We start from the raw sequence: 22109 nt of genomic DNA on the forward strand, positions 1-22109 counted from the left end.
GTGTTTATCATCATCTACTACTCTCCTTTAGAGTCTGCACATGTAATTTAAAAACACACATTCATTTACTGAAGAGCCCCTTTTCAAGGAGAAATCAAATCACAAACAGCACCTTGAGAAATACTAATGCCAGTTCACTTAGAATTACAGAATTTAGAAGCTGATTCCAACCTCCTTAACTTACAGAGGAGGACTGTAACTCATGACTCAACATGTGGTATTTTGTGCATCATGCCCAACTGATAATTGATAGTAAAAGAATATTATTAAGTGAATATTGCAGGGCACACTTGAGTCATGAAATAACACTGTCAGTGCAAACGACAGCTTTCCCTCCTGTCCTGCTGATGTTCTCACAACCTTCTACCTGCAAATTCTTTTACGGTAACCTGCGTCATTTCCCAGGGGTTTGGCATTGGCAAGTCTAGCCCCTCACACCTGTTTCTCGCTTTCTGTTTAATTCATACAAATCTCCTGTATTTTTCTCTCCACCACTCTTCCGCCACCTTTAATTTTTAGTTTCTCAGCTGGTGTGCAGTACATCATGCGGGCTGCCCTCTCCTGCCTCTTGCCACCAAAAGGCTTCCATTACATCAGGGGTGGCCTTGTGAGTAGATCTTAAACAGTTGGCACTTAATAAATGTTCTTGGCTGTCTTAGCTTTTTTGTTTTCTCTTAAGACTGTTCCAATAGTGCACTGGCAGGCGTTCTGAGCCAGTGTGCCCCTCTGTGCCCCATAGAAGCTGACTTATTTTCTTTCCAGCTATCATTTACCTAGCTGAAAAACAAAAGTAGTTGTGCATGTGTGTAATAAAATGGTTAAAACTGCTTCTTGTTAGCTGTCAACCAGTATTGAAGGAGACAGTTATTTACATTTTCAGTTGCTTTTTGTGAAATGCAAAGATCAAAGACCTCTGCTGCAGTTTCCTCCTCAACTAAAACCACAGCTTCCTTCCTCTGGATTAAAAGCCTCTGTAACATGCCTAAGTATTCGGTTTTTCTCACCCTGAGTGGCAAATAATAGTTTTATTGGACCAGGATGACATGTGGGCACTTCATCTGTGGGTGCCCCTGTATCTCTGAACGGAAGCCCTTGCAACACACTTAGAGGTCTATTTAGAAGCATATTTTGTCTTTCTTTCTTACAGGAAAAAAAGACTTTGTGGGCGTGCTCCTCACTAGTTTTTAACTTTTTTTGGTTATGGACCCTTCTGAGCATCTGATGAAAGTTTGAGGGGGGTGAGGCGTGGTGACCCAGGATAGCCGTGGTTCATTCCAGCACATTCTCCGAAAGTGATACCCTTTCAAGAGTTGTTTAAATAATATGTTAACAAGATGGCTCCTCAGACTAATGAAAAGATAACAGTAGAGGAATTAGGGTAAGAGCAAGGGTGGGCAGTTCTACACCTGATTGAAGCATCAGTGCTCAGACTGTGGGAGGGGCAAAGGAGACCAAGTGGGGTCATTTGGTGACAACCCCTCAACAAAAGGCACAGCACCCCAGTCTCAGGACATTCTGATGCCCCCAGAGCCCACTTGGGGGCTGCTAGGGATCTGCAGGCCTCAGGTTGGAAAGTTCTGCTCTCGGGCTTGATGGGAGTTATGTGTGGACCCAAGAAACCTAGGGTGGGCCATTACCTGAATTTCAGCTCTAATGCTTCACAGGTGTGAGGCCTTGCCTGTCAAGTTACTTCACTTCTTTTAAGTCATTGTTTTCCCACAGAAAGTGGAAAGACAGAAAACCAGGCACACAGGATGGTGGGAGGCCTGACTAGGATGACATGAATAAAACACCTGGCATGTTCAGCAAATGGCTCTTCTTTTCCCTTTCTTTGTCCATCTTTGGCTTCTTTTGTGGGGAGACATTTTCTTCCCCAAGGAGATGGATTTCACAGAGTAACAGAAATCCCTAGCTGCGCTGGGGCTAATTGTATCTCAGAACTCAGATGCCTTTGTAGAGGTTGGGAAATAGATGTCACTCCTCCACACTCCTCTCCCCCAAGATGTCCCCGGGGGCACTGGAGCTGGCTCTGTCTCTGGTAGGCACTGCATGAAGACTGGAAAGGCAGGGGGCCCATCCTTGGAGGGCCCCGAGGGGAGGGAGCCTGGTGCTCACTCATGGAAATGGAACCTCTCCCTAGGACAGTAACCCCAGCAGAAGACACTCCACTGGGGAAGGCAAAGCAGGGCAGCGCCCCCTAGAGGATTCCAGCTCTCCACAGTACAGAGAAGGAAGGTCTCAAAGCTTGGAGAACACAGAGAACCAAACCTGGCTGGGCTAAAGCCTAGTCTCAGAGCTGATGAAAATGCTCTGAGAGCAGGGGTTCACCCTTTCTTTCCTTCTCCTTTTCCTTCCCCTTCTCTTTTCTCCAAGATCCAAAAACACTATACTCCAAAGGCTTAAATATAACCAGCTTTGGTTGGTGTTTGTTTTAAAGGAAACAAAAGGAGAAAATGGCAACATGAATTTTGAAAGGTAAAATGAGTATGAACCTAATGCACGAACCCTTTTATATCAATAGAAGGGGAAAATAAGGTGATTAGCGAAAGTGGAGTAAAATTAGTAAGAAGTGCTGATGCAGGGACCTTGTGGGTGTTGATTCAGGAAGGAGGAACAAAGCTCAGGTTTGTGGAGTTTGGGTATTAAGCAGAAGAATACAAGTATGTACAGACCTGTGGTCCTTTTGAGGTTTGGCAGAACGTTACAACTGTTGCTTCTCCAGGATGATTGCAAAGTACAGAACTGGCTTCCTCCTTGCAAAGTATTTCTTCATCCAGTTTCCATCATATCCTTGAAGTACCTCTCCTTCCCTCCAAAAGAATTCTCCTTCTTTTGCATCCTTTGTATTTCTTTCTTTTTTTTTTTTCCCCTGAGCTCTTTTTGTTGTGCTGTTACAAAATAGATGTAGCATCATAATATGGACTATTGAAAATAGCACTAGCTGATAACCCTGTAATTATAACTCAGAATCAGTGTAAATGAAATTCTTATCTAGAACATTTTCAGTGGGAACCCAGGCATTACGTTTATCAAGGGCAAAATGTTGGCTAATGCAGAGCTGTACTAGATCTTTGTGCTTTGGGGTGTTACTTCCACTTTTCTGATAGAGTTTGATAAGGCCCAGGGTTGGGGGGAAAGTGGACAAACAGGGGCATTCTCAATCTCGAACACTATTGATAAGATTGCAAATTGGTGACTTTCTGGGGAGCAGTCTGGCAATATGTATCAAAATTTGAAACACATATATCTTTTGACCCTGCCATTCCACTTCTAGGAATTCATCCTCAGGTAATAATTGGACACATGCACGAATGTGTTATGCTCAAATGTATTCTTAGTATATCCACTGCAATGTTACATGTAACAGAAAAGGATTGGAAACAGCCTAAATGATCATCAAGTTTAACCAAACCTAGATTAACTAAATTTAAATTAGTTATGACACTGCCCCATGGTGGACTAGTGTTGAGCCATGACAGGAAGAGAAAGACCTGTATATTCACTTTGAAAGTTGCTCATAATATATTATTGAATTCCAGACTAATGTGTATAATATGATATTTTTTAGGTAAGAGTGAAGGCATTGAGACAAGGAGTAAGCATGCTTGTTTGACATTTAAAATTTTGGAAGAGGGAGGTGGGGGAAACTAGTGAAGGTGGTCAAAGGATACAAACTTCCAGTTATAAGATGAATAAATTCTGGGGATGTAAAGTACAGCATGCTTACTGTAGTCCTCAATACGATATAGTATATCTGAAAGTTGCTAAGAGAGTAGATTTAAGAAGTTCCCACCATAAAAAAGAAAAAATTTGTAACTGTGAGGTGATGGAAGTGTTAAGTAACCTTATTGTGGTAATCATCTCGCAATCTACACATTTATAAAATCACTGTGTTGTACATCTTAACCTAATACAATGTATATATCAATTATATATCAATAAATCTGGGGAAAAACTTTGGAAGGAAAAAACCAATGTTATCAGTGATTCTAACTGGGGAAAGATTGGGAAGGATACTATAGTTTGACACAGCAGCTTGAGCTAGAGTTTGTATTTGTTGTTTGTTTTGTTTTGTTTTTTAAATTATTTTTTGTTTGAGCCAGGGTTTGGAAACAGAGATCTGGATTCAAATCCTGGCTCTGCTCCTTCCTAGTGTCATGACCTTGACATTTTGCTTAACCTCTCTTTCTCTGTGCAGTGGAACTCATCATGGCACTGACCTCATATTGTGAGGATTAAAATCAGAGTAAAAAAAATAAGGTACTGGGCTTCCCTGGTGGCGCAGTGGTTGAGAGTCTGCCTGCCGATGCAGGGGACACGGGTTCGTGCCCCGGTCCGGGAAGATCCCGTATGCCGCGGAGCGGCTGGGCCCGTGAGCCATGGCCGCTGAGCCTGCGCGTCCGGAGCCTGTGCTCCGCAACGGGAGAGGCCGCAACAGTGAGAGCCCGCGTACCACACACACACACACACAAAATATATATATACATATATATATATAGTACTTAGTTCACTTGGCACACAGTAACTAGTAAGTGTTCAGCATACTGTAAGTTTATAAAGAAAATGTCTTACTTTTATCATTACAGAAAAAGGAAAGCTATGTCAGTGGGAAGTGGTGGTTTGGGTTAAGAAGCTTAAGTAACATTCTCAAGAGCTAAAATGTAATCGCCATAGGGGACAGATTTGTTAACAGGGAAGAGTAAGAACTTGTCAAGTTTGGGAAATAAGAATGTGAAAGAATATCAAAGGGCAGAGGGAAACTAAAGGCAAATGGGGTAAGTTAAAGTTCTGTAGACACTAAGCAGGATACAAATCTTTAAAGAGAAAATAAAGTTAATTGGGACAATCTGTACTTGGAAAAAAGGCTATTCAATAAAAACCAGGACAAATACTTGTTTTGATTGTAATTATAATCTTTATTTTGGCTTCAATATTAAAAGGGGTTAAATATATTGAAAGGATATTATATAAAGTAAAAATGGTTGACAATACTCCAGGAACTTTCCAGAACAATTGGATAAGAGTGGAGAGCTTTGTATTTGTCATTTTTTGTCATAGTTAGTTCAAGGTCAATAATTTATGTTTGATTTCAAAGCTACTTAAAATTTCCAAAGAAAATTATTTTCTACTTATTTTAAAAGTCCACTTTTTGAAATCAGCCAGTCTCAAAGGATTTTTCCGGAAACCTTAAAGACAATTGGAAGTCTGGCTGGGAGCGCTCAGTTTATAAAAGGCACAAGGCTTGGAGCAGCTTCTGTCGGGGCCAGGGTGCGGGTGGAAAGAGAGAGGAGAGTGGGGAGACCACTATTGCCAGACCTGCCAGGGTGCTGAGGCTTCCTGAAGGATCCCATAGTAGGCACAGGTTTTACCATTTTGTTTTATTCTACAGGTGCCCTACAACAGGGGAGGGTGCAGCATTTGCTGAAGTTTAATACACTCTAGAATATGGGAGCTGCCTTATTAACCTGTGATTGATTTAATAGAATTCTCAGCACCTTTAATAACTTCATTAAAATTCAGACAATGTATGCTTCTTTTCTTTTTTTCCTAGTTTTATTGAGGTATATATGGTATCTAACATTGTGTGAGCTTAAGGTATTCAGTGTAGTGATTTTATATATGTATATATTGCAAAACGTTTGCCACAATAAGCTTGGTTAATGCATCTATCACTTCATATAGTTATAATTTTTTTCCTGTGGTGAGAACTTTTAAGATCCGCTGTCTCGAATATACAATACAGTATTGTTAAATTTAGTCACCATGCTGTATATCTCCATGATTTATTCATCTTATAATTGGAGGTTTATACCCTTTGATTACCTTCACCTATTCCGTCCTCCACCCCCTCCCCTCTGGCAACCACTCTCTGTTTCTGAGTTTGGGGTTTTTTGGATTCTATGCATAAGTGACATCATACAGTATTTGTCTTTCCCTGCCTGACTTATTTCATTAGCTTAAGGCCCTTGAGTTCCATTCCAATTGTTGCAAATGGCAGGATTTTCTTTTTTATGGCTGAATCATTTTCTTTACCATCATGCATTGATGGACGCTTAGATTGTTTCCATGTCTTGACTATTGTAGATAATGCTGCAGTGAACATGGGGGTGCAGATATCTCTCTGAGATAATTTCATTTCTTTTGATATAACCCAGAAGTGGAATTGCTTGATCATATAGTAGTTCTGATTTTCATTTTTTGAGGAACCTTCATACCGTTTTCTACAGTGGCTGCACCAATTTACATTCCCACCAGCAGTGCACAAGCCTTCCCTTTTCTCCATATCCTGTCAGCAGTATCTTGTCTTTCTGATGATTGCCATTCTGACAGGTGCGAGGTGATCTCTCATTGTGGTTTTGATTTGCAATTTCCTGATGATTAGTGATATTGAGTACTTTTTTCATGTACCTGTTGGCTATTTAAATATCTTCTTTGGAAAAATGTTTATTCAATTCCTTTTCCCATTTAAAAATCAGATTATTGGGACTTCCCTTGTGGTCCAGTGGTTAAGACTCTGCGCTTCCACTTCAGGGGGTATGGGTTCAATCCCTGGTCGGGGAACTAAAATCCCATGTGCCATGCAGTATGCCCCCCACTAAAAAAGTCAGATTATTGTTTTTATTAAGTTATATGAGTTCCATATATATATATATGGATATCAACAAAACTTATCAGATATGTGGTTTGCAAATATTTTCTTCCATTCCATAGATTGCCTTTTCATTTTTGTTGATCGTTTCTGTTGCCTTGCAGAAGCTTTTTAGTTTGATGTAGTCCCACTTGTTTATCTTTGCTTTCCTTGCTTGCGCTTTTGGTGTCATACTCATGAGATCATTGCTACGGCCAATGTTAAGGAGTTTTACTCTGTGTTTAGTTTTAAATCTTACATTTAATCCATTCTGTGAGTGGTGCCAGATAGGGGTCCAGTTTCATTCTTTTGCATGTGACTATCCAGTTTCCAGCACCATTTATTGAAGAGACTGTCTTTTCCCCGTTGAATATTCTTGGCTGTCTTGTCAAATATTAGTTGACTATATATGCATGGGTTTATTTCTGGGCTGTCTATTCTGTTCCATTGATCTATGTGTCTGTTTTTATGCCACTATCATACTGTTTTGATTACTACAGCTTTGTAATATATTTTGAAACCAGGAAGTGTGATGCCTCCAGCTTTGTCTTCTTTCTCAGGACTGCTTTGGCAATTTGGGTTTTTTTGTGGTTGCATATGAATTTTAGGACTGTTTTTTTCCTATTTCTGTAAAAAATGCCCCTGCAATCTTTATAGGGATTGCATTGACTCTATAGATGGCTTTGGGTAATATGGAAATTTTAACAGTTTTAATTCTTCCATTCTATGAGTGCAGGATATCTTGCCATTTATTTGCATCTTCTTCAGTTTCTTTCATCAGTGACTTATAGTTTTTAGTGTAAAGTTCTCTCACCTCTTTTGTTAAGTTTATTCCTAAGTATTTTAATTTTTGATGATACTATAAACATTTTCTTAATTTCTATTTTGTATGGTTCACGGTTAGTGTTTAGAAATGCAACTGATTTTTGCGTATTGACTATGTATCCTGCAACCTTACTGAGTTTATTAGTTCTAACAGTCTTTAGGTGGAATCTTTAGGATCTTCTGTATATAAGATCATGTCATCTACAGAGACATGTATGCTTCTTTTAAATTCTGAGATTGTATATTACGAAGCAGCCCTACGATGGGGTGGTTTTAGTTGGTACAAATAAACAGAACGTGATCCTTGTGCTTAAGAAGTTCATACTCTGGGGAGACAAAGCTAAAGCACATGAAACATTTTCATGCATCTAGCTTGGCTGATTCATTTATTCAACAAATACTTGAGTGCTTACTATGTGCCAGGTATTTGTGTATTAGGTTGGAGTTAAGGGCAAAATCAAGTTAAATTTTCTACACTGTAGAATAATAATTACTCCACACTGTTGAATAATTTGTTCAAATGCAATTAGCCTACAATACAGTAGTGGCAATTGTAGCATAGTGGTTATGAATGGCCTGTGTTTGTTTTGTTCACCCATGGATCTCCAGCAAGTGGGACAGGATCTGTCTCATAGTAACCATTTAGTAACAGCTGTGGACTGAATTAATACTCATAGCAATAGTCCATGCCCTTTGGGAACTTACAAACTAGTGGTAAAGCAGTTTTTCTCAGGAGATATGTCCTCTACAATTTTTTTTTCCTTTTTCTCTCTCATGAACACAAACAGGTTTCTTTGACAAATAAGTGGTGCTCTATTATGTGGGACTTCTCATTTTCATTCCTCAAGAGGGGTGCTAGATACAGCACATAGCATTTACTAAACTCATTTGAACATTAATGTGTATGGTCCTGGCATCTTTGGGAGAGGTGGATTTGGCCATAAAAGTCCCAGGAAATCTGGAGAAGGAACATGCCAGGAGCACAGGGAACTTTATCTCTTAGACTCACTGATCTATCTCTAGCGCCAAAAACAATGCTTGGCACTGCTTAATAAATTTGGGGGGAGGAAGGGGAGCACCCCAGATTCAAAGATGAGAGGTCTCAGTAGGGTAGTTTTGCCTTAGACAATTTTTAACATCTATCTATCTATCTATCTAGCTATCTATCTATCTAACTATCTATGAATAAATAAATGCAATAAAGGACTCAAAGTGAGCGACATGGGTCTTGATTCAGACATGGAGAATGGGACTCTCAGATCCAGGTCACAGAGGTTAGTGTGAGCAGAGAGTGTTTGGGGCAGGTAGTGGAAGTTGGTCTGACTAGAGTTTTGAGGTTGTGTAGTGGGAAATAGTGAGGAGAATTCTGGATGGCAGGAGCCTTCAGAGGTGTGCAGAAGAGTTGGGAGCGTCACAAAGAGGGAACTCTTGCAGATTTTTTAGCAGAAGAGGGACAACTTGAAAGCAGAACTGAAAGAAGATTTGACATCTGTGTGCAAGATGGGTTGCAGTTATGTGAGCTGTTTTGAGCCAGAGGCACTTGCAAATCCAAGAGTGAGAAATGAGAGAATCTGAGCAAGGACAATAGAGCATTAGGGAGAGACTTCAAAGAAGAATCAGTAAAGCATGGTGATTGTGAGGAGTCAAAGCTGAACTCCAGGATTGATTTTGGGCAAGTTCAAAGACATACACAGTGTCCTGTGGTCCTGTTGATGGAGTCTGGGATGAAACTAGATATCACACCTCCTCTCTATATCTGGGAAACTTTCTCCTAACCTAGCATTTCCAACCCAAATCATTGAGAACTTCAAACACTTTTAATGGGTGGTGTTCAAGTCATTGATTTTGGTTCTTTTTGGAGAACCAGGGGAGGCAGCATTTTGTGGTGGTTAAGACCATGGGCTTTGGTGCCAGAGAGAAATGGGTCCAAGTCCTGGCTTTACCTTGGATAAGTTTCTTAAAGTGCATAAGCCTCAATAACCTTATGTACCAAATGGGGATAGTACTGACATCTCCTTTACGACTGTACACATTGTTAACACTCAGTATACAAATTGCTGGTTAGTGTCCTTCCTGAACTGGGAGAAGAATCACTATAATGTTTGTATGCATATGTCTACTTGCGTTTTTCCAAATTAAAGAACAGCAGTCAATCTGTTAGCACAGCCAGTAGGTTGGCACATGGTTGATGGGAAAGCCACAGCCAGAGACCAGGCAGTTAGGGGAATAGTGCCCTCCGGGGCAGTGCCATGCCATTCTCTGCAAAAATTGGAACTAAGCCCAGTGTTGTGGAACATACTGAGGCTGGCAGAGGACACAGAGGTGTAAGGGGAGGAGGGAAGAATTTGGGCTGTTCATGGCCTTGGAGTTTCTGCACAGGACTCAAACTTTGCTGTCAGCTCCAGGTAGGTCCCTGGTAATGTCATCTACTGCAAAGATGAGCCCCCCCGAGGAAGGGCTTGATTTCAGTTCCCCTGTGGGTTCTCTGAGTGTCTTTCCAGCCCACAGATGGTTTGTTTGCTTGTTTATTATTTTTAATGAACTCAGCATTTCTCCAAAGCTGGTTTACTGGTGCTCATTAAAGAGATGGCAGCTCCAAAGTTTCTTCATTGTACAGCTGGCGTTGTTATCCTGTGAGGACATAGTCCTGTTTTTCCTATCTGTGAAGCTTTGTTTCTAAATCACCCCAACTGCGGAGTATTGGCAGATACAGTGTTAAGATTCAAGTAAATGTTTATGCTCTAGTTCCTGTCCAATCAAAAGGAAAAAGAAGTTCGCAGATCAGAGTTACAGTTAACCTTTTTCCATTTCCTCTACCTTTTTTTGGTTTACTGTAATTATGTAGATTCTAATACCAAGATAAGAATACTCTAATTTGGAGGAACATAATGCATTTTTCTGTTGCCTTAAATTGATTCAGGGACTTCCTTGATATCATTGATACACTCTAGGGCAGAGATTCTCACACTAGGCTGCATATTTTAGAATCTCCTGGCTTTCAAAAATTCAGATACCCAGCACCTAGCCCAAATGAATTAAATCAAAATCTTGGGAGGTAGGGGAGGGTAGGATAGGGTGAGACTTGGAATCAGTATTTTTCAAAAGTCCTCAAGTCCTTCCAGTGTGTAGCCAAGAACCAGTGCTTTAGAACAGTGGTTCTCAACCAGGAGCAATTTTGCCCTCAACCTCCAGGGGACATTTAGCAATGTCTGGAGACTCTTTTGGTTGTCACAACTAGGGGAGGGGTGTCCTACTGGCATCTACTGGGTAGAAATCGGAGATGCAGCTAAACAACCTGTGGTGGAGCAATTCACAGGACAGCTCCACCATAACAAATAATCCCTGGGCTCTAAATGTCAATAGTACCGAGGTTGGGAGACAGTGCTCTAGAATAAACAGGCCTAAGAAATGAGATGTGCCAGAGCAATGTATATACCCATTGTGAGGAAAGCATAGCACGTAGAAATTTACATTTTTGGCCTCCCAGCAAGATGAGGGGAGGGAAGTGCCTTAGTAAATGCCTCTACCTCTTCAGTCTTCTGTGTCTGCCATCACAGGGGTCTGATAATGTGGTCCTGGCCTGTCCTTGTAGCTGGTGCATCTCCTGGTTCTGATTTTTTAGACAGACTGTCTTCCTGTGGTTCCATAAGTTTATTGCACTGGAATGACCTGGAATTTAACCTATGTAAATTACCCAAAATAAATAATTTTTAAATAAGCTTTTTTTTAAAAAAATAAATTTATTTATTTATTTTTGGCTGCTTTGGGCCTTCGTTGATGAGCGCGGGCTTTCTCTAGTTGCGATGAGTAGGGGCTACTCTTCGTTGCGGTGCGTGGGCTTCTCACTGCGGTGGCTTCTCTTGTTGTGGAGCACAGGCTCTAGGCACGCGGGCTTTAGTAGTTGTGGCATCTGGGCTCAGTGGTTGTGGCTCGCAGACTCTACAGCGCAGGTTCTGTAGCTGTGGCACACGGGCTTAGTTGCTCCGCAGCATGTGGGATCTTCTTGGACCAGGGCTCAAACCCGTGTCCCCTGCATTGGCAGGTGGATTCTTAACCACTGTGTCACCAGGGGAGTCCCTAAATAAGCTTTTGAGTTGCTTGTTTTTTTAAACAAAGTTTTCTAAAATTAAGGAGTGAACCATTTGAAAGTGATTATATATGGGCTATAAGAAATATGATTTTATGTGCTGTAGAGCGTTCTTTCTCTTCTTTTGATTGGGCAAGAGGAGGCTAGGAAAGCCATTTTTAATTTAACTGCAGTATAGTTTTCTTTAATTTTGAGACATTCAGGAGTACTTTTATAGCAGGTTCTTTAACCTACATTTATTATATTGTGTAATTAATTTAATGAACTTTATCTCCCTCTGCACACACCCAGTTTTCCAGAGTGTAACACACATAAAAGATATTTGCCATAAACAAGTTGTCTTTTCCTGGGTACACTTGTCAAATTTCATTGATGTGGTGAAATTTAATGTTAGCTATAAACATAACCTATTGAATATACTCAAAACTGTTTGTGTTTCCAAAAACCTATGAAAGTAGATAGCTAAAGCTCTTGAAGTTGCTCTGAATTCATTGATCGTTATGCAAGTGGTTGATTACCAATTTTTCAAAAAAAGTTTTTCCTTTAAAGAGATTTTAAGCAGTACTTTTAATCCTCTACATCAACCTTTTGTACTAGAATTAAATTCATGTATATGAACCTGGGGTTATATCTATAATAGTTTTTCAGTTTTTTCCTTTTTGGGTGGGGTGTACCCTTTGACTCCAATGTAATGCAGTTTATTCATTCAGTAAATATTTCAGGGCCTACTATGAGCATTTTGCATTAATTAAAATAATGGCTTTAAAATTGTTTTACTCTAGTTTAGTGTGATTTGAGGCACTTTACCAATACTCTTTTGTGCTGGGTCCCTTTTACACCTAGGGGTTGGAATGTTTTAAATTAAGACTAGAAGAATAACAGCTCATGTAATATTTGTCATGAATACTCCAAACTTCTCTGTTGGGATAACGTATCCAGTTTTCACTGAGTTTTAGCAATGACTCCATAATCCAAGGGTTACTTTAATTTTAATCTAAGCCTGTTGTTTTGTAGCTGTGCTTTTAAATTAATTTATAATTGCATTTTAAAAATTTCTCTTTGGGTATATAAACATTTGGTTTTCTCTTTTGACTTTGGAGTTTTGTTGAATGAAGTTTGCAGAAAATTAATCCAAATTTATGATGTAGAACTTACTGAAAACTTGACTGCCATGAGAACCATCACAAGGTGTGCTTAATAACAGGTGTGCTTAATAGTAAATGGTCAGTATTCTGCTGAGACTCTCAGTGTGCATATGTAGGGTGTGTGTATGTGTGTTGGGGGAGGGTGGGAGCTCTTCTCTACTGGGATTGGGGGACAGGATGGAGAGGAGAAGAATTAAATTAATGCTTAAGAATTAAATGGATCAAGCCCAAACCTAGAAGTAGAAATCACCCAGAGACATTCTGGTTTCTTGGAAATGAGGGTTATTGTGGGTAATCTGTATATCTATGGGTGTAACTTTTACTGCAGTATGCTTGTCTATACCTTTATCATATTAAAGAACAGCTGGGTTGATTGGTAGCCCCTGTCTAGATAGTTTCTAGAATGGGGACCTATTTTTCAGCACATGTAAAAAGAACAGATTTGGTTTGGGGCATATGGGATTACTAAGAGTGGAGAAAGAGTTAATTGTTTCCCAATGTTTGAAAGACATAGAAGAGGGATTAGACATGTTCTTTGTATCCGGAAGGTATGGAACCAGAGCCAGTGGATTGAAATACAGGAAAATAGATTCTGTCTCAGCTCAAGGAGTATCCAAAGAGATCATAAACTGTAGAGTTGTGAGGAGTTGTGAGGAGTAGGGTGGATGGAGTGAAGAGGTGTAGAAATTACCTTTCAGTGGAGGTTGTCTGGAAGACCATGAATGGGAAAGGACACAGGGGATTTGGCAGTGGACTAATAGTGGACACTGGACAAGATGATCTTTATGTTCCATTCCTGTCTAGCCATTCTGTGATTTTTAGGGCATATTACCTCCCCTGAGCAATGAAAAATGAAGACACCTGGCATTTGAAAGAGAATTACAGTTTCATTAGTTTAGAGTCCTTAATGGCTTTTCCTCTCCAACTTCTGCAAGTCCTCCTGCAACTATACCCCCTCTTCTATAACATCCTTTTCTTTCTCCATGTGGGAACATCCTCATCAACATCAGAATATGTCTTTTTGTCACTCATCTTAAAAAGCAAATGATGCAGAGAAGAATGCACTTGTGCAAAAAATGTCAGCACATTGAGACTCAGAGAGAAAAAATAAAACAAAAACAAATGAAAAAGAAACTTCCTAAATCCAAAGTAGCCTTCCAGCTCTCACCTTGCTTCTCTGCTCTTAGGTCCGGTGGAACTTTCCCAAGGACATATCTCTGCATGTGATCTCCCCTTCTCACTGCCCTCCTCACCCCTCCCCTCCTCCAAAGCCATTCCTGTCAAGGTCACCAGAGACCTCTATTTTAATGAACCCCGTGGCCACTTCTCCATCCTCATTGCCCTGAGCCTCAGCAAGATTCAGCATCGTTCATCCCTCCCTCCTCTTGAAACACTTTCTTGACTTGGCTTCCAGGGCGTCACACCCACCTTTTCTTCTATCTCCTTAATTCCTCTTTCCGAGGGCCTCTGCCATCTCCGTACACTCTGGACAGTGTTTCTTTACCTGACTTGGGTAAAAAATTGAGAGAGAGGCCAGGTCTCACTCAAGTCTAATTAATTCAGAATCTCTGGGGAAGACTCGTGGGCATCAGTTTTTAAATTTTTAAATTTTTTTTTTATTGAAATGTAGTTGATTTACAGTGCTGTGTTGGTTTCTGGTGTACAGCAAAGTGATTATAGGTTATTACAATATATTGAATATAGCTCCCTGTGCTATACAATAGGCCCTTGTTGGTTATCTATTTTATAGATGATAGTAGTATGTATATTTTAATCCAAAACTCCTAATTTATCCCTCTCCCCTTTCCCCTTTGGTAACCATGCATTTATTTTCTATATCTGTGTGTCTATTTCTGCTTTGTAAATAAGTTCTTTACATCTTTTTTTTTAGATTCCACACATAAGCAATATCATATGATATCTGTCTTTGACTGACTTCACTTAGTATGATAATCTCTAGGTCCATCCGTGTTGCTACAAATGGAATTATTTCATTCTTTCATTATTTTTCATGGCCGAGTAATATTCTATTGTGTATCTGTACCATATTTTCTTTATCCATTCATCTGTCGATGGACCCTTAAGTTGCTTCCATGTCTTGGCTGTTGTAAATAGAGCTGCTGTGAACATTGGGGTGCATGCATCTTTTCGAATTACAATTTTCTCCAGATATATGCTCAGGAGTGGGATTGCTGGATCATATGGTAGCTCTCTTTTTAGTTTTTTAAGAAAACTCCATACTGTTCTCCATAGTGGCTGTACCAATTTACATTCCCACCAAGAGTGTAGGAGGGTTCCTTTTTCTCCACATTTTGTTTTGCTTGTTTGTTTTGGTTTCTGTTACCTGGCTATACTAACGTGCAGCCAGGATTGAGAATCCAGGTGATTTCATCTAGTACCACGGAATAAATACCAAATTCTAGCTAATGACTCCCTAGTTAACGTATGTCACACATCTTCTCCGAACTCCAGACGTGGTGATTCTGTTGTCTCTTTTAAATTTCCTCTAGGAATAGACTTCTTGATTCCACCGCCACCCTTCTCCCCTCACCCAAACCTGCTCCTCTCCTGGGTTTGTCCTTCTCTGTCAACACATTTGTATACAGAGCTCTCAGGCGAAAACCTTTGGCGGCATCTTGATCCCTCATCATTTCACAGCTAGTCCAACAGCCAGTCCTGTTCGTTTCTCTTCCAAAGAATATCCCACATCTCACCACTTCTCCTGCTACCACCTTTTCTCATCTCAATGGCCTCAGTAGCCTCCTAACGCCCCCTGTGCTCTTGCCTCCCCCTTCAGCCACTTTTCATGTAGTCAGAGTGCTCTTAGCCATCAGACCGTGTCACTCCTTTGCTCTAACCCCCCCGTGCCTTCCCATCACAATCAATAAAGTCCACCCTCCTTACCCTGAGCTAGAGGGCTCCCTTGACCTGGCCTTGGCCTAACTCTCCAACCTCATCTCTTACCACCCCTGCTTCCTTCACTCCTCTTGGACCACATTGCCTTGCTGGCTCCTCAAGCTCTTCCAAGCTTGTTCCTACCTCAGAACCTTTGCACCTACCCTTCCCTCTGCCTGGAAGGCCCTTCCTCTTAGCTCGTTCCTTGGCTCTCTCCCTCACTCTTCAGATACCACGCCATACAAAATGCTCCTCTCTCCCCATCACCCTCTCCCTTTCTTCTAGTTTATTTTTTCCTTCCACGGCATTTATCTCTGCTTGACATCCTGTTTTTCTGGCTGTTTCACTAGAACTTTTGTCACTGCTCTGTCCCCAGCACTGTAAGCAGTGCCCATACACAGTAGATGACCAGGAAATACTTTTGACTGAACAACAGAATGCCACTTGTGTAACCTTGTGTTTTGTCACTTCTGTGGCCCTTGGCCCCTCTTCCAGCCGCTGAGCAGACCGCGCTGGCTTATGGCCAGGATCTCCTGCCAGGTTTATCTCAGAACCTTCTCTCTTCTGCTGCCTCCCATTTGGGCCCTGCCTGCTCACAGACAACTCCAGAAATATCAAGGGGTGGGGAAGAAGTCAAGCAGCATCTGGCATTTAAATGGTGGGTGCATGGCCACCGTTCAGTTCCTTCTTGATGGCTCAGCACAAATCCCTACTGCTCCTGGTTTCTATATGCAGTCTTTTCCTTGACAATCCACCTTCCTGATTTCTTTCTTTTCTCTCTCTGTCCCTTCTCAGTCTCCTCTGTAGGCTCCTTCCTCTTCTTTGTCCATCCCTTAAATGTCAGTATTTCTTAGGGCTTTGTCTGGGTTCTCTGCCCTTCTTATTCCACTCTGTCCCTTCATGATCCCTTCCATTCCTAGGTCTTCAGAGTCTCTACATGGTAATGACTTCCAAAGTTATATTTCAAGCCTAAGCTAGCCTTGTCTGTCCAGTTGTAAAGTGTTTATCAATACTTGGCTATCTCATAGGCAACTCAAATTTGATGGGAAGTAAGCTGAACTTACTTTCTCTTTGAGTTTTCCCCTCAGTAGATGATCCAATTGACTATCCAGAAGCCTGGAAGGCATCTTCCTGTGTATCAATCAATTGCCAATATTATAAGTTCTCCCATTAAATAGCGGTAGAATCTGTACACTTCGTGTCACAGCCTACTGCCACTAACTAAGACCAGATCACCACCATCATCTCTTACCTAGATTCCCTTAAGGACAGTTGACATGCCACATGCCCCCCTACTCCCACCTCCATGCCAGTCTGGCTCCCTGTGCTGCTCTTGGTCTTTATAAAATATCCATTTGATTGTGTCATCCCCCGCTTAAGATACCTTATTAGAGTTTTGATAAAGTCTAACATTTTAAATAGGGCTTATAAGATCCTTAATAACCTGTTCTCAAACTGACTGTAGCTGTTAGAGTATCTTGGAAGTATCTGGTTCCTTCCCTTCCCCCTTCATACCCCATCCTACCTCCCCAGGGGCTACCATTGAGTAAGGCCTCAATAAATAGTGTTGAATGAATGTGGGAAGGCAGAGGCCCTGGACTGTAATTGTGAGTGTCCTCAAATTCTGATTTAATTTGTCTTAAAATTTCTAAGGTTTCCAGAATAAAAAAATTCGGTTTTTGTGTACAGTCCCCTGTATACGTTTCCCTCAGCTCCGTGGCTTCCAGGGTTGTTAAAAACAGAACTAAAAGCAGTATGTGGGATTCTGCTGGCAAATCATTTCCAATCTGTGCTCTTTGAGTGGCCGTTAAGTGCTGAGCTTAGGAGGCTGCCAAACAGGACATGGGAACCAAACCGCATTTGTGAGCCAGTGGCCAGCAGGGAGGCACACTGGCTGAATGGGCCTCTGCGGTGAACGTTTTCAACTTGGGCCTGCATAAGCCGGCATCAGAATACCTGAGACTTGTTGTGACTTGTCTGAATAGTTTATTACATTTTCAAACCTGTTTGGGAAGAAGGCTTACGCACAACAGATTGTTTGGGGCTTGCAGAGTAAATCTTATTTAAAAGAAATAGACAAAAATGTAATCATGTTTAACCTGTAATAATATAAGTGAGACTGTTGATCTCAGTTGTAATGAATCTAAAGAAGAACGGTAAAAGGCTTTTTCCTTAGAAGATCCAGTTTGGCATTTCAGACTTCAGCCCCAGGGCTGGGAGCTCCTGGGTGAGGTTTCCAAGTCTTCATCCTCTTCTATCTTCTAACTTCTTTAAAACGAGGATCCGAGGGGCCTAACAGTCAGTGCTGAGTCAGAGGGATCAGCGAGCAGCAAGAAAGGAATGACACACTTCCTGCCTCAAGTTCTAGGGAGGTTTTTTTTTGTTTGTTTTTCTGTTTTGCTCTGAAGATTCCCTAAAAAGACAGAAGATTGCCCTGGCCATCTCTTGATCAGCAGCCTTTATTATTTGGAGGAAATCTACCCTGCTATACCTTCTTGTTACTAACAGGTTTTTGAAAACCTTTTTCCCTTATTGCAAAAGCATCACATGGTAGTGTAGTGTATTTTATCTACTATAATTTGACAAGAAAGTGAAAAATGAAAAAAAAAGGTTACTCCTTAATTCAGCACTGGGAAACAAACATTTCGTGAATATTACTCCAGGCTGTTTTGTGTATGCCTGTAGTTTTTCTCTACAAAAATTGTATAGTACTTAATATGATTTCTTTTATATATTGCTTTGTAGCCTTTGTGTAGAGTTCTCATGTTATTAATTACTCTACAAAATCATTTTTCAACGCTCTATTACATGCCATTGTATAGATATGCCATAATTCACTTAACCAGTCCCCTATTTGGACAGGTGAGCTGTTTTTAACCTTCACCATTGTCATAACACCACACAACACCCTTGCTCCTAGCGGCTGTCCGTACCTGTCTCTGTTTCATTGGATGTGTTCTTGGAAGTAGCTCAAAGGACACGTGGAGTTTGAAGGTTTTGATCTTTATTGCCACTTTGCCTTCCAGACATTTGTCCTGTTTTACATTCCCACCATATAATATAAACTTCTTACCATGCCCTGTGTGGCCCTACCTATTCTGGCCTTTGCCCGACTCCCAGCTGCTTCTTCCCTGTGCTTTTCCAACACTACAGCCACACTGGCCCCCTTTCCACTCCTCTCCCTGGAGTGGGCCAAGCTTGTCTTGTCTCAGGCTGGAGCACCTGTTCCTCTTGCTGCTTTTCCTGCTCTTCTTCTAGCTCTTGACATATACCCCCGGTGCCACCTCTGCCAGAGTGGTCTCCATCGGAACCCCCTGTTCATGTCCATCCTCGCCCCTCTTGAAATCTGTCCTTTAGTTATTTATGTGTTTACTTGGCTGCCAGATCTCGCTCCCATTGAATGTCAGTTCATGTGTTTTATTTCCCACCATGTGCCCAGCGCCTAAGTCAGTGCCTGGCATGCAGGAAGTACCAGGTAAATGCAGGTTAATTTTGTTGAATGAATGAAGAAATCTCCCTGTTGCCTAGGGAAGTACAGTGTAATGGGATGATGAGATGTATATAGCAATGGCTCTCCCTTGGGGCCAAACGGGCTAAATGTGGTAAAGGAGCTTTGAAGTTGCCTAGGAGACAGAGGAGTAGGAGGTAGCTGAAGGCATCATGACAGGCCTGCTGTGAGCGGAACCTTGGGAGGCTGGCAGTGTTTTGTAGCTCATGATGGTGGGAAGGACCCCAGAGGCCAAGGAAAGCGGGTGAGCAGGGGCCCGGAAGTAGAACAGTGCTGAGCCTGATGGGGGCAGGACTGGGGACCGCCTTAAATCCTGTACTGCCAGAGTGGACTGTGGTCCATGAGCAGCTGGGAAGCTGCACATTCCTCATCGGAGAGTGATGTCTTAAAGTGAGGATGGGGAAGCCCTTTTTCAACTCAGTTCTAGGCATAGATAGTGACGTCTTGGTGCTAGAGCTGTGCTTTGAGAAGATGTGCCATGAGGGCAAGTGAGTGAAAGGAAGCAGGAAGTTGAGGCCAACGGATGAGGCCTGAGGTAGGATAGGGCACTGGGGCTGGAGCAAGGGGGAGGCAGAGGGGCACTGCAAGGGTGGGGAAATGTGAGAACTTGGTGGCTGGCAGGGGGAGAGTGAGGTCCACGATGACACTGAGGTTTCAGGTCTGAGCGGCTGATGGGAAGATGGGATACGGAGCCCAGAAGAGAAGCTCTTTTGGGGTAAGGAGGCATACGAATTGAGTTTCAGCCCATCCTTTTGCTGTATTTTTTCTTACATATAAATTTATTTATTTATTTATTGGCTGCGTTGGGTCTTTGTTGATGCGTGCGGGCTTTCTCTAGTTGCGGTGAGCGGGGGCTACTCTTGGTTGTGGTACACGGGCTTCTCGTTGTGGTGGCTTCTCTTGTTGTGGAACACAGGCTCTAGGTGCGCGGGCTTCAGTAGTTGGGACATGCGGGCTCAGTAGGTGTGGCTCGCGAGCTCTAGAGCTCAGGCTCAGCAGTTGTGGCGCACGGGCTTAGTTGCTCCACGGCATGTGGGATCTCCCCAGACCAGGGCTTGAACCCGTGTCCCCTGCATTGGCAGGCGGATTCTTAACCCCTGCGCCATCAGGGAAACCCTCCCTTTGCTGTATTAGTGAGCATTTTCCAGATTAAACTAGCCCATGTGCTCTCCATTGTCCTGAAGGACTTTGGGTGACGAGAGGATAGAGGAGGGGAGACAGAAATGTATGACAGGATAGGAAACTCTGGGCTCCAGGGGCCCCCCCTCATCTGTAAGAGAGGACTGCTTAGTGGGAAGGGAAAATGGGGCTCCGACATCTCTCCAGGAGGTGAGAGGGGTTTGCTGGCAGTGTCTGCTCCTCAGTCACCACATGGAAGAAGCTTGTTTGATGTCAGCTAGTCGTTGGGTAAATTTGTTCAGTTGTAAATGGAGGAGGATGGGGTGGAAGACAAGTGCTGATGGTGGGCGCCTGAGCAGGGCGGCTCTGAGTACAAATGGGATGAGGCCCAGAACTGGGTGACACAATCATCCTTCCCCTGCAAATGGTCAAAACTGGTGTGTGTGGGCTTCCCTGGTGGCGCAGTGGTTGAGAATCCACCTGCCGATGCAGGGGACACGGGTTCGTGCCCAGGTCTGGGAGGATCCCACATGCCGCGGAGCGGCTGGGCCCGTGAGCCATGGCCGCTGAGCCTGCGCGTCCGGAGCCTGCGCTCCGCAATGGGAGAGGCCACAGCAGTGAGAGGCCCGCGTACCGCAAAACAAACAAACAAACAAATCTGGTGTGTGTGTTTCCTGGGGCAAAAATCACGGAGAAACTTTACTCAAGACATGCTGTAATTTCTAATGGCTCTCTAAATTGAAACATTTCTCAAAGTTGTTGTTGTTGTTTTAAATTTAGCTTTCCATATAGCCACATGGGTAAAACTACAACATGAAAAAGCTCTCTGTCCTCTAAAGGAGCATGGAGAGTAGAACTGCTTTGATGGCCTTCTCTGGAAAGTTGTCTTTTCAAGAAAGTAACCTTCTGCCACCTTGAAAGCAAAGGGTTTAACAGAATGCAAATGAGAACGGTGGAAGCACAGATGGAAAGACAGCAGAACTTGGTGAATGAGAGACCATCCAAACCAAGAGAGGAATCAGTGATGACTGGCTGACAGGGTGATGATGGGATCCACAGAGGTTAAAAGAGGGAGGGAAATGATCAGGTTTGGCCATGGAAGGAGGATGAGGAGTTCAGCTTGGGAAGTATACGTTGTGTATTAACTAGAAATTCTAGAAATTTATAGAGAAATTAACTCTACCATTGGAGAGTTTTTCTTGGTAAATTTAGAGTTTAATTAGTTTAGTATTTTATTACAAGGGATCGTGTTCAGTTTCACATGAAGGTTTGCAATGGAAGAATGCTATAAAATGTCAGGACTCTGTTTATATTCAGCTCAGCAGAAGATAAACCACATTCAAGTGCAACAGGTGCTCGGTGTTTCTGTGCTCTGTAAAGGCTGATTTAGTGTTTTCATTGGTGGTGCGAGCGTGAAGAGAGATTGGAGCCTGCATCATAGGAAGACAGACATAAATGCTCCTTCTAGAGTCCTAAGATCTGGCTCTGGCCACCACTGCACTGCTAACCAGCCAAGCGGTTATTTATTTATTTATTTATTTACTCATTTGTCTGTTTGCTTGCTTCTAAGTAACATTTTATAAAATTTATCCTTAAAACCTACAAACACGTGATAGAAAAGCCTGCCATCCCACACTTACATTTTATGCAGCCCATCTAGGAGGAGGCTGCAAAATGCAGTCAATGTGAGGATGGACTTGAGAAATCTCCACCCCCGCCCTGTCTCTGAAGCCAGGGCTGGCCCCCAGCAGCTCCCGTTCCCACTGTTGAACTCACTGCTCTGCCCAACCTTGAAAGGTGGGTGGCCAGCTGTTCTCTTTATTTTCCAGACAGTCCCCTATTTGTGTTTTCTGTCTGGTGAACCAAGGACAATTTCGTGATATGATATGAAGAGAAAAAAGC

At 42.3% G+C, this 22109-nt stretch overlaps 1 protein-coding gene across 2 annotated transcripts in view; it reads left to right on the forward strand.

Annotated features, from left to right (window-relative positions):
- Positions 1 to 22109, forward strand: part of TNFAIP8 (TNF alpha induced protein 8) — a 122467-nt gene that overhangs the window by 35005 nt on the left and 65353 nt on the right. Inside the window, exon 1 of one of the 2 annotated variants that reach the window (XM_089909216.1) lies at positions 21686 to 22004. The exons of the other annotated variant lie outside the window; for it this stretch is intronic. Within the exon in view, the coding sequence (XP_089765342.1) occupies positions 21899 to 22004 (106 nt within the window). The 5' untranslated portion in view covers positions 21686 to 21898. Of the gene's footprint in view, positions 1 to 21685; positions 22005 to 22109 lie in introns of those variants that run through there. 2 annotated transcript variants of the gene reach the window in all.

This window comes from Delphinapterus leucas, chromosome 3 (assembly GCF_059928025.1).
Source record: "Delphinapterus leucas isolate spDelLeu-1000000601 "Yukka" chromosome 3, BTC_Dleu_Yukka2, whole genome shotgun sequence".
Lineage (NCBI taxonomy): Eukaryota > Metazoa > Chordata > Mammalia > Artiodactyla > Monodontidae > Delphinapterus > Delphinapterus leucas.